General features: G+C 41.8%; 1 protein-coding gene across 20 annotated transcripts in view; it reads right to left on the reverse strand.

The window, feature by feature from the left end:
* Positions 1-11,790, reverse strand: part of ANK2 (ankyrin 2) — a 240,916-nt gene that overhangs the window by 20,297 nt on the left and 208,829 nt on the right. For 14 of the 20 annotated variants that reach the window (XM_067735265.1, XM_067735257.1, XM_067735261.1 and 11 more), the window contains 2 exons: positions 11,276-11,297; positions 683-757 (listed from right to left, as the gene is read on the reverse strand). In XM_067735265.1, coding sequence (XP_067591366.1) covers positions 683-757; positions 11,276-11,297 — 97 coding nt within the window. Of the gene's footprint in view, positions 1-682; positions 758-2,281; positions 8,543-11,275; positions 11,298-11,790 lie in introns of all 20 variants that reach the window. The other 6 variants (XM_067735248.1, XM_067735254.1, XM_067735252.1 and 3 more) reach the window with 1 other exon arrangement.

Raw genomic sequence — 11,790 nt, forward strand, 5'->3', positions numbered from 1 at the left:
AAAACAGGAAAAAGAAAAAAATCCAGATGGACAATCTTGCTTTAATATGTTAAGTAGCAGGAAAGATGAAAGGGTATAGTTTTAAAACCTACAACTCATGAGTTGCAAATAAACCATATTGATTTTAGAATTCACTTTCCATTAAAAAATTATGTAACATACAATTCCTAAACTGAAACATACCCATCTCTCAGAGAATTATTAAACATCTCATTCATATGTACTTCAACATTCATCTGAAGTAAATTTTAGTACTGTTCAGGATGAAGATATCTGATTCAAGGCATCTAAAACAAGGAGCCCCGGTTGAATCTCAAATTAAATTTTATGACAATTACAACTAACAATGGTTTTGAAACACAATAATCTCCCCAAAGTTTAGATATCCACAGCTCCCAAAGGAGGGTAGTGGGGCTTCTTATATTCTCAAAATCTCTTAATCTAAAGTTCTATTATTCAAAATGCCAGAGACAATAAAAGGCCTGCCCTGGTTCACGCAGTGAGTTAATGCAGACCCTGGATTTTCTAGTTCATAGTATCATTCTTTTCACTATTCCATGTGTTCTTCCTCAAGGAAAGGAAAAAAAGGCCTTTTTTCATTGTTAATGACAGTTGGCTGATGCAACAATGTCATTTAAACCAAGCAGGTTTTGTTGAAAAAAAAGGGTCACACTCATTGTACCTGTCCAGCTGAAACCAAGGTGATCAGCAATATACGCCAGCCTTTCCTCAATCCGTTCCTGCTCATCTTGTTGATCTACAGAAGGTCAAAAACAGAATGGCCAAAGGTTGTCCATGACAGGAGAGGAACCACAATACTGATCATCCAAAGAAAGGCAGTCAATTGTCCAAATATTCGATCATAGCACAAATTAACGATTACATTTTAAATCATATTAGATTGTGTGTTTGCCTGATTTCTGGAATGGAATGGGGAATAAATGTAATAAAAATCATGAAAACCATCTGCTTCCATATCTCTTTAATCAAGACTAGGCACTGGACATAATTATATAAGTTACCGATTTCTAGTAATCTTAGGACTTTCCTCTTAAAATTATCTGAGAGGATACTGCCCACCCGAAGAGAATCATCTAGCTCATCAAACACCAGAAAAATCATAACTGGGATGGAGAAATGGAGTAATTGGTTAGGACCTCCTATTATTGCCTGTGGCAGTATAAGATCATGTCTGGGTCATGTTGCAAAGAAATCACATCCGAGATTCACAAGAGACCGAGATCATGGGTTGATCAGACCATCCTGGCTTTTTTCAGTATGGCCAGAAACAACATTTATCTTGGTTCTGGTAACCTTGGAAGAAGGAAGAATAAAGTGTATGTATATGTATGTGTATGTTATATTGTCTTTTGGGCAAAGTTTCTGTCTGCTTACTACTAAGTAAGCTCATATAAGACTCCCACAGACTATAATTTTCCCTGTGATTTTTAACCCCCATTAATTGATGGGCAGCATTTTAGGTCATGGTCATTTTTTTATAACCCAAATTTAAGAATAATAGTCTTTATTGTAGAGATATTGGAAGACCAGAGGCTACTTCTCAAAGCCATCTATGGTTTCCTTTTTTATAATTCAAAGAGCCATCATCCCTTCACAGTCAACTTAAATCATGCAAAGTTTGAGTTTTTGTTGTCTGCTGCATCTAATCAGAGTCCATTCTCCATTCATCTGCCGCATAAATGAAAAGCATGTTTTTACCTTATGATTGTTTGCTTAAAGTGTTTACCAATGGTATCTGAAATCCAACCTTTCTGAATCAAAAACAAATCCTCAACAATTAGAATTTCATGGTATGTGAAATCTTCTTGTGTAAATGGCTTCCTAATCATTGTAAAATCGTTAAGTACTTATTAAAGTACGCAAAGGTAATTAGAAAAAGCAATGAATCCTCATAATATGAAACAAAACCAAATATATCCGTACGCTTAATTTAAGGCTAAGCCTGGAACGTCAGAACAACAAAACTCAAAGCTTGCATGGCGTCACGTGCAGCAGCTAGAGAAAAGGCAAGATCCCCGTTGCCTGTCGATCATGTTTATGTTTTCCATAAGCATTCTCATTACTCAATCTTGAGATTGTTTCCACAGACAAGAGTATACAGAGAAAGCACAAAACACAAAGGGCTTACACAAACATAGTAACCACTACAGAAAGCTTAAAGAAAATGAGACACAAATCACCAAATAAAACAGACACACAAAAAAACTATATCAAATTTATGACATGCGTAGCACAGGGAATCCCAGTGGCTGGCAAATACCTTCAGCATGGTCATGGCCATTTTCATCAGGGATGCGTTCAATCAGAGTCTCAATGGACTCATCCCAAATGGGCCTTGTGTCAAAGATGTCCTCAGGAATTGAGTTCTCGGTCTCAACAGGTGGCAGATTTTCAATTACTGAAACTTCCAGGGCACTACTACTTTCGTCATCTGAAACTAACTCCTGCTCCCTTTCTGACTGTGTAAGTCTATCCACTAACTTGGAAGCCTCATCACTAATCTCCTCAAAGAATTCTATGGAGTTCCTGTAAAGGTCAAAGAAATGCTCCTTATTTTCTTTTGTGGGGCTTGTGGGCCCCCTGCAGGAAGATGTGGTGCTTTTGCTCTTTACTGGCAATCGGGATGCAAATATCTTTGGTTTTGTGGCCCCTTCCTCTGATTCTAACTCAAGCTCCTCTGCCCACTCTGTGCTTTCTGTTTCTGTCTCAATGTAACTTCTAGTTTTTACTGGACATTTGGTCTTTGCGTCCAAACTGGCATCAGATTCAGGTTTGCTTCTATTACTTGGCGCTCTGCTTGTCATGTCCTGTCCCCGAGGAGCCTCTGTTTTCTGTAGAGACAGGTCTAGATGCGAAGGCTGCTGCTCGACTCTTTGGACGGGCACTTTCGTGGGGATTTTAGACTTTGGTTTTGTTTCATCCTGTTTACTTTCCTCATCCAGGCTGGGTAGAAAATCTTCAGAAAGGGAGCTCTCATACTCCACAGATGGAGGTGCTGGGGTTGAAGTGGGTATAGTCCTTACAGGGATTCTGGACCTGCTTTCAGTAGAAGGCACATTCTCCATGGGTGCAGTAGGGATTTCAATGACTGATTTCTGTTCCTCTGGGGATGAATCGGGAGAATCATCACCCCGATCTGCATATACAGACCTAGTGACTGTGGAAAAATCTAACTGAACTTGTCCAACCGGTTTAGGGGAGTCGGGGCAAGCTGTCTGCTTCACACTGGACAGGGGAGGTGTGTCACCCATTCCCACGGAGGGGAGGTCCTCAGCTCCCGCAGAAGGTGCCTCTTTCACTGATGTTTCAATGGAGGCTGAAATCTCCATTTGGGAGTTAAGTGGAGCATCTGAAGCGTGTGTTTCTTCTACTTCCTCACTCAGGTCATCGGGGAGTAGCTCTGCTTCGTCATCCACTGTTTCTTTCGATTCTAAGAGTGCTAATGACTCAGCCGATGTCTCCAGCTGTAGGGGCTCAGCACCAGTACCCCCTTCTCTCATGTCTTCAGAGAGAGTCTCTTCCCTGGATTCCTGCCCAATTTGGAAAAAGTGGAAACTTTCGTCTGCATAGGACCTTTTGGTCATATCAATGGCACCACTTCGGGTCATCTCAAACAATTTTCCTTCCTGAAAGAGAAACGGATTTTGCTCACTGGTTGGGGTCCCCTCTTCAGTTGGGGTCCTAGCAGGAGTGGTGTCAGGGGTGGTACCCTGCGATTGTCTGTCTACCATCAAACCAAATATCTTCTGTTCTTCCTCTTTCACTCGAGCCTCAAAGGCTTCATCATCCTCACGGATTTCACTCCAGGAATCAGAATCTACATCAGTTTTTGTGATGATGACTTTGCTTCTCTGTTCACCAGCAACTGTTGATGCATTTGGTACGGTTGGCTCTAAAGATGAGGAGGCTCTATCCGACTGCATTTCCCACAAGGTACTTTCTTGTTTGGGTTCTACGTCCAGGTTCTCGTCCTCAAAATTAGATTCTTCACTTGAAACAGTTCTTCCAGAGGCGCTTGTCACTTCTGCGTCTTCAGTGGAGGATGTGATGGTAACAGAAGACACTTCAGAAGAGTGAAAACTTGTGTGTCTTGTATCTGTTTGGGTTTTGCTTTCTTCACTAGAGAAAAAAGGTTGAGAAGGAACATTTTCATAAGGGCTTATGATTTGAGGATCAGAGATTTCATCAGTCTCCGCTGGGTCAGACACTGGAACATCCAAGGACGATCTATCAGTTTGAGTAGTAATGGATGAGTCTAGAGTGGACTGGTCCTCTGGTAAGCTCTCAAAAGCTTGGTCAGGTTTTGTGACCTCCATTTTTGTAGCAGAAGATGTAGAGACTATGTCTTCGTCTAATTCTTTTGCTTCAGATGCTGGACAACGATGCAAAGAGGACAAAGATGAAGAGCTTTCACTGGGGCAATCTACTTGTGGAGATTCGACTCCAGAAACATCAAGCTCTTCTTTTGTATCTTTTCCACCAGTGTCTTGGAGAGCTAATGATTCCTTATGGATAACTAGCTGCTCACTGACATCATCACCAGTGGAACTGCGGAGACCTGAAGAGACAGGAGTGGCTGAGCCGCTGGGACTCCCTGCTTCATACCCACGGTCATCACAAAGTTTTTGTTGATCAGCATCTCTGTTTAGATCATCATAAGACATCTCTGGGCCATCAGTAGAAACAGTATGACTGTCTTCAGATAAATGAGATTCACGATCTTTTTCTTCCTCTGATTTACCTGAATCTTCCTGAGTATCTTCATTCATCTTAAAAGTGTATTGTTTGGAAACAACAGGCTGGAATTGTACTTCTTCGGGACTGGAATTTGAGTCTATGCTGGATGGAAGTGGGGAAGGGGGTTGCACTTGAATAACTGGCTCTGATAAGAGGCCTGAGTCAGCACCTTTCTTCAGCTGTGTCAACTCAGGTTCACTTTCTGAGGAGGAAGAAGCCTTTCTGCTCTCTGATGTTACAACCACAGGGACATCGCTTTCATCCTCTACACTCTCCGTGTGTTTTGTTTCATCCATGTCTGCTGAACAGTCAACATCTGCGTCAGAGGATGAAGAAGATTCTTCTTGCTTGGGTTCTCTTTTGTAGTCCCTTTTCTGCTTTGCTTCTTGTTCAAGTTCATCAAACGTTTTGATTTTGGTTACCATTTTAAACATTTCCTCTTCAGGTGTAAACCTCTTTCTCTCCCCATTTTCTGAGTCATCCTCCTCTGCACATTCAGGAATCACAGCTGGTTTGGGGGTGCCTGCATCTGTGGTTTTGGGTGTGACCTCATAGCTAATTTCTTCAGAGCTGGGGGTGTCAGGGGAAAGGGGGCTCTTCCCTGAGCTCTCCATGAGTGACGTCTGCTCAAGGCTGTCATCCTCAGCACTGCCGTCTGGGTCTCGGAGCAGCCGGGACCGCATAGAGGCCACTTCCGTGAAGAGTTCTGTTTTGGCAACGGCTGAAGGAAGAGGAAAGTGACTCGGCAGGATTCCAGCCTTCATCTTTGGTTCAACAGGGCTGCTTTCAAGAGAATCATGGCAAGGGGATTCTTTCAGAGGACTCGGTTCCAGAGAATCAGGAGTTTTGTGTGAGGAGTTATCCTCCAGCACTGGGCTGCCTTCCAGGGAGTCTTTGTGGCTCACTGTGAAGGACTCATCAGCCCCAGGGCTGAGGACCTCACTATCATGGCTAGGGAGTGCGAGTTCTAAGCCTTGGGGACTTCTAATGACCCCCCGGGGCTTTGGCTCAGCCCTTGGGCCTGTCTCTACAGCAGCATCAGGCAGCGGCAAGGCCTTCGTCTCATCTGAGGGCTCAGTGGCTGTGGATCCCTGAGCTTCAGTATCCATTTGTGTCTCATGGGCTGAACTAACATATTTAAGTGGACCTTCATCACAGGACACTTCCTCAGTCAGTCCTTCGGATGTTTCTTTTGCTAATGATACGCCTTGGCTGCCAAGGCCGTCACCTTCTTGTGGGGGGCATGTGTCTTTGGAAGGGTCTAGGGTGACCTCCTTCAGCAAACACTCAGCAGAGGGCTCTGTGCCCCCCGTGACTGCAGCACCTTGCCCTTCAGAACCATCAGTAACGTCTTTGGTTGAGGGATGTCCTTTTTCGGAATGAATTTCTGGTGGTGTTTTTAACTTGGTAGTTTCCTTTGTTTCCTCAATTTGCTCCTCCCTTTTCTTTGGTGAGAAAGAAAGGCTTTCTGGGCTTGTCTCGGGGGTCTCTGCTAGGCCCTCATGCTTATAGCTTTCTTCTGAACTAATCTGAGGGGTTCCTTCCATCAGGCTGCCACACGGAGAACCTGCTACCCCTTCCTGCTTCAGGCTTTCCGAACTGCCATGTAAGGCACCACTCTGTAAAGACAGGGCTGGGAGGAACTCATCTTTCATGTAATCTAGCGGGAACGTTGTGTTGAAAGGACTAGTGAGCACTTGGTCTAAGTGCAGCTGCGCCTTCTCAGTCTCTTCACTCAGGCGGAACTGTTGGTATTTGTCATTGTCTTCCAGTTCCTGCTTAATGACGTCAGAAAAGTCAGTGGAGGTTTTCCTGTCTGGGCTGATCTGGAGATCCATGTCTCCCTGTTCATCAGCCAGCTTTTCTTTGGGGACTTCACTATCTTTATGGCTTTCTTCTTCGGGTGCTGGCTGAACAGGTTCGGGTGTTTTGTGGTTGAGCGCTTTCTCCTTTCCTTCAGCTACATCTTCTCTCTTAAACCCTGCGGAGGAAGCACGGACCGCTCTTCTGGATTCTGAAGGTCCCGTGACCAGGAATCTCTGGCCTCGTTTGATTGTCTGACTCTCTGTTTTATGCGTTTCTCTCGGGGTTACTATCTGCCCCTTTTCTTTTTCTACCCGAACTTTGCTTTTTTCTTGTGGCTGTTTTGGTTTTGCGGATTTGTGCTCAAAGAGTCCAGTCTTATGTTTAGATGGGTCCTGACCTGACTGGAAAGCTTTCATCAACTCCCGAACAGACATTGTCTCCTCGATTCTTTCTGTTTTTGAGGTGGGGGAGACAGCTGGTTGCTTGTCTGTTTTCCCAGAAGGTGACACAGGCAGGTGCTTCTCGGTTTTCCCAGAGGTTGAGACAGGTGAATGCTTTTCCATTCTTCCAGCTGGTGATACGAGCAAGCGTTTCTCTGTTCTGCCAGGTGACACGGGTGGATGTTTCTCTGTTCTCCCAGAGGGCGAGCTGGGTGGGCGTTTGTCTGTTTTACCTGAAGGCGAAACAGGTGGGTGTCTTTCTGTTTTTGTAGAAGAGGATACAGGGGAGTGTCTTTCAGTTTTTGCGGAGGGTGACAAGGGTGAGTGTTTCTCAGTTTTACTTGACGATGACACAGGTGAGTGCTTTTCAGTTTTTGCAGAGGGTGACAAGGGTGAGTGTTTCTCGGTTTTACTCACTGGTGATACTGGAGGGTGCCTCTCAGTTTTTGCAGAAGAGGAAAGAGAAGAGTGTCTTTCTGTTTTCAAGGAGGGTGACGCTGGCGCATGTCTCTCGGACTTCAGAGAGGGGGATGCAGCTAGATGTGTCCTTTGTGTTATCTTTTTTGGCACATCTTCTTTGCCTTTGACTCTGACAGGCAACTTGCTTCGCCCTTTCTGTTCATCTTCCACTCGTTTCTGAAGGGCCTTCACCTTGTCCTTTATGGAACCAATGGGAGTTTCTTCTATCAAAGGTGACGTAGCTTTTACAGGGGGAAGAGGCGCGGGGGCTAAACCTGGGTCCTCATCTAATGACTCTTCTGAACTACCTTTTTTAAGTTCAGTTTTTTCTGCACTAGCTTGTGAACTATCCTCTTTTTGTTTCTGTTTTTCTTTTAGTTTCCTTCTCACTGGTTTCTTTATGCCCAGGCTTGGTTTGGGCTGTTTCTGTGTGCTCTGTGTCTCCTCTGAAGGTGCTTCTTTAGCTTTCCCTTCGCTTTCAGAGCTCCTGCAAGGCCCCAGAGCCTCGCGTTTCTCCCGTGCCAGATCTTGCACCGTCTGCGGCGGCGCTTTGTGAGGAGACACGTAGGAATTTAGATCCTCGGTAAGGTAGTTCACTAGCCCTGTTGAGTCTTTCTCTACTTTTGCTTTGGTCTCTTTCTCTATTCTAACTTCTGCACATGGGTATTCGGTGATTTCTAAAGATGCTTTTTGCTTAGCCTCCTCTATTTCCTCATCACTGACAATAACCCATTCCTCTTCCACTAATTCTCTCTCTGGCTGAGACCTTGGCACACTGTCTTCATCTCTCATGCAGGTTCCGCTTCTCAGGATTTTGTTCACCTTCTCTAAGTCCTCTTTAACTCTTTCAACAATTTCAAAAGGCTCCCCTGGCTCTTCCTCAGCAGCCTTCACCAGCTCCTTCACTTTGAGGGAACCTGCCCTATCGGATCCATCTGTGGTCAAGATGGCAGTCATTTTGATCAAATCTTGTTTCATCTCAGAAACTTCAGAGAGCAAGTCCGGACTTGCTAGGACAGGAACTTCATTAACCAGGTGACTTTTCAGGACAGATGTTTCTGTAGATTCTGTCTCATCATCTTTGATGTGAATGAAAAACATTGAAAGTAAAATGGAAATCAAAAAAGATATTGGCAAATGTAATCAGGACTGAAACGACACAGTGTCTTTTCCTGTTGTGGCGGGTGGAACAACAAAAATGGGCTGGGAATGGTGGATCCACAAGGTCTCAGGATACAAAAGCAAAGCAAGGCTAACGGAAAAAAAACTGAAAAGGAAAAATGAGCAGGAAATAACTTGCTTAATTTTCTCACTTGTAGCACATCCACACATACAACAAAACTGTAACAACTAATCAAGACACACACAAAATCACAAAACAAAGAACAAACGCAGTGAAATTACACAGAGATATCTCAAGATTGTTCAGATGTTACAGACCAATGTTGAAAAAAGATGAACATGGGAAAAAAAGGAAAAAAGCATTAGAAATTGCAGAAAGTTGATTTCCTCTAGGAGAAAGCCAGTAGTAGCAAACTCAGAATATCGTCTAATGATGTATAGACATTATTTAATCATACGAAAATCTGGAATTCAGTATATTTAGTTCTGCCAATATACAATGACTATGTAAAATATATCTGAATCAGCTGCAAACCGGCATTTCATCTAAGGGAAATTCACACCAACAACGAAACAAACAGTCTTGTGCTGAGAGGCATGGTCCTTTCCTTGGAGCAACCTCCTTGTTTAGACACGTAATGGACAGACCAAGGAGGGAAAGAAAGGAAAGGAAAGAAAAACAACAAAAACAACGATTGTGATTAAACTTATATGTGAGTCCAAAGTTAAAATGTGATGCATGGCAACCCAAATCAGAGACAGTCACACAGGACACACGCACAGTTTATGTAAGCCAAGTTATTTCCATGCAAAGCAAAGGTGGAATAAAACTGGTGGGAGAGGTGGCCTTGCTGAAATGTGCAGGCAGGAGAATGGTAAGAAATTAGAACAAATATGGAAAACGTTACTGTGGTGAAGCGTATTTACTTCCCTAAAAGTCCACATACAAGATGCTCGATGCAGTATGTTTGAGGCATAGGTAGTGGGGGCCTGCACCCATTAAAGGCAAGGGGGAAAACTCAAACTCTCTTAGGATTTATTCTTGAAAAGACCTTAGGAAAGAGTCCTTTCAACAGAGCCCTCCTTTGGAGATTATTTCATGCCTGGTTGAAGATTATTTTATGATTGTCTTTATACTAAAAGAAAGCCAAACATGAGTCTATATTTGAAACTTTTAAAGCAGTCACAATACCTGGGAGTCATTCAGGAGGATCTATGACATTACAGCAATATAGTAACTTTTTAAAAATGATTGAGCCCAGATGGATGAATTTTTAATTCCTACTAGCTTGTATCCAAGGAACAAAGGGCTATTTAAATAAACATCGTAGTCCCAGAGAAGAAAGTGGGATAATAAAATCTCTTTAAAAAGAGGAATTAATGAAGGCAATGATAATGTAAATTTTTTTATAAACATAAATGCCTTCTCTTGAGAGAATCAGTATATGTTGAGGAGCTATACTATGTGAAATGCATATACAAAGATATATTAAACTAATTTATATCAATACAGATTTGTTCAGATATAAAACAATGAAAACATCCAGAATTTCAAATATTCTAGTCCTGAATAATGATTTAACATGAGGGTAAGGAGACTCTCATTTGAAAGTATTTCAATAACTTAGCAGTAAATTACATTGTGCTAGGACTTCAAAAGAAGGGGGGAAAAAAAAAAGCCTGATGATTATTGCATAGGGCCTGATGACCATATTAAACATGGTTCTAAGTTTTCTTCTTCTGGGAATAGCACCCAGAAATACAGTGAATCAAAATAAATCTTAAAATGAATAAACATTAAAAATTCGATTTTTTCTAGAGCATTTGGGGCATAAAAGCAAGAAGGAAACCTGAAAAACTCAACTTCTTCCACATAAGAAGCTAGAGTCACCAGAAATATTTCAACACACTAAAAATTTCATTGACTGTTACAAACCTGAAATGAACTCTAAGAGAGCTCTCTCAAAGTCTGTAAAAACCAGTTCTCTTTGTACTAGATTACGTTTAGGCTTTGAATCATTATTTAAAATTAGCACTATTATGACATACTGCTGTGATTAATAATTTCATCCAGGAGGTTTTAATTTTTGCTTTTCTGGTTCTTAATTTTTTCAGAAAGTTTGCACAAAAGTCCATTAGACCTCAGCCCTAGAAAAGACAGTTATACTTCACCACAGTAAGAGGTGTAAGGGGTAGGGGTCGGGGTGGGGTGAGGGGAGAGTTAGCTTTAGCTGAAAACTATTAAGACAGTATCACTTTTGCAGGTGTAGCCTACATAAATAATGAGCTCTCTACTGATGTCAGTTGTTGCTTGATATAAAAAGTGATACTGTCATGTCAGAGCTTAAAAAAAATGAGATGACAATATTATGCTAACAAATGGACAAAAACGGTAGGGTGGGTTTCTAAACAAGCATAACAGCAATAGCAGGGTTAACAGGGATCTAAAAGAAAGTGAATGCTTAGATGAATAATCATTGCATTTTACTGCTAATTAGCTCACAAATTAGATATATTCATAATTTAACTGGCCAAGCTGCTTTTCTAAATAAATATTAATGATTAATAAGGATAGTATAAAAACATAATTATTATAGTGGTTAGTAATGGCAACTAGCTTGCATCTTGATTCATGCTTTTCTTTATTGTAGCCAGCTTTCAAACAAACTCAATTTTATTTGAAATCTTACTTTTTTCTGATGTCATATCGATCTGAAAGAAAACATACATAAATTGAATGGTTACAAATAGCATCTTGCCTCACAGCCCCTGATGTGTACAGTAAGCTCCTATTTTATAGACGTGGGAAATGCCATAAGCTAGAGGAAGTTCAGAGTAATTTGCTACTGTTCTTCCCTAGAGTCTCTGATTCTTATCCTAACTTTGAAAAAACAAATCTCCTTTCTAGACACTATGGGTGGAGAGTCCTTTCTAACATGTTACTCCTGGGAAGGTATGATGCAGGTGTGTTTGATGTTAGAAATACATACTACGGAAAAGGCCAGGAAAAAAGTGAAGTAGGTTTTAAACAGTAAGTGTCAATTTAGTTGAGAGAAAGGAAAGAACAAAGAGCATGCCAGGGTGTTACATTCTACAGAAGTAGTTTCATTATTAGTTATAAACCAGAATTCCAAATCCTGAAAAGAATACAAACTGGATCTGTCGCCCTGAATAGTTCCTGAAAATACTCATTAGAAAAATCATA

Source organism: Pseudorca crassidens, chromosome 4 (genome assembly GCF_039906515.1).
Source record: "Pseudorca crassidens isolate mPseCra1 chromosome 4, mPseCra1.hap1, whole genome shotgun sequence".
Classification (NCBI taxonomy): Eukaryota; Metazoa; Chordata; class Mammalia; order Artiodactyla; family Delphinidae; genus Pseudorca; species Pseudorca crassidens.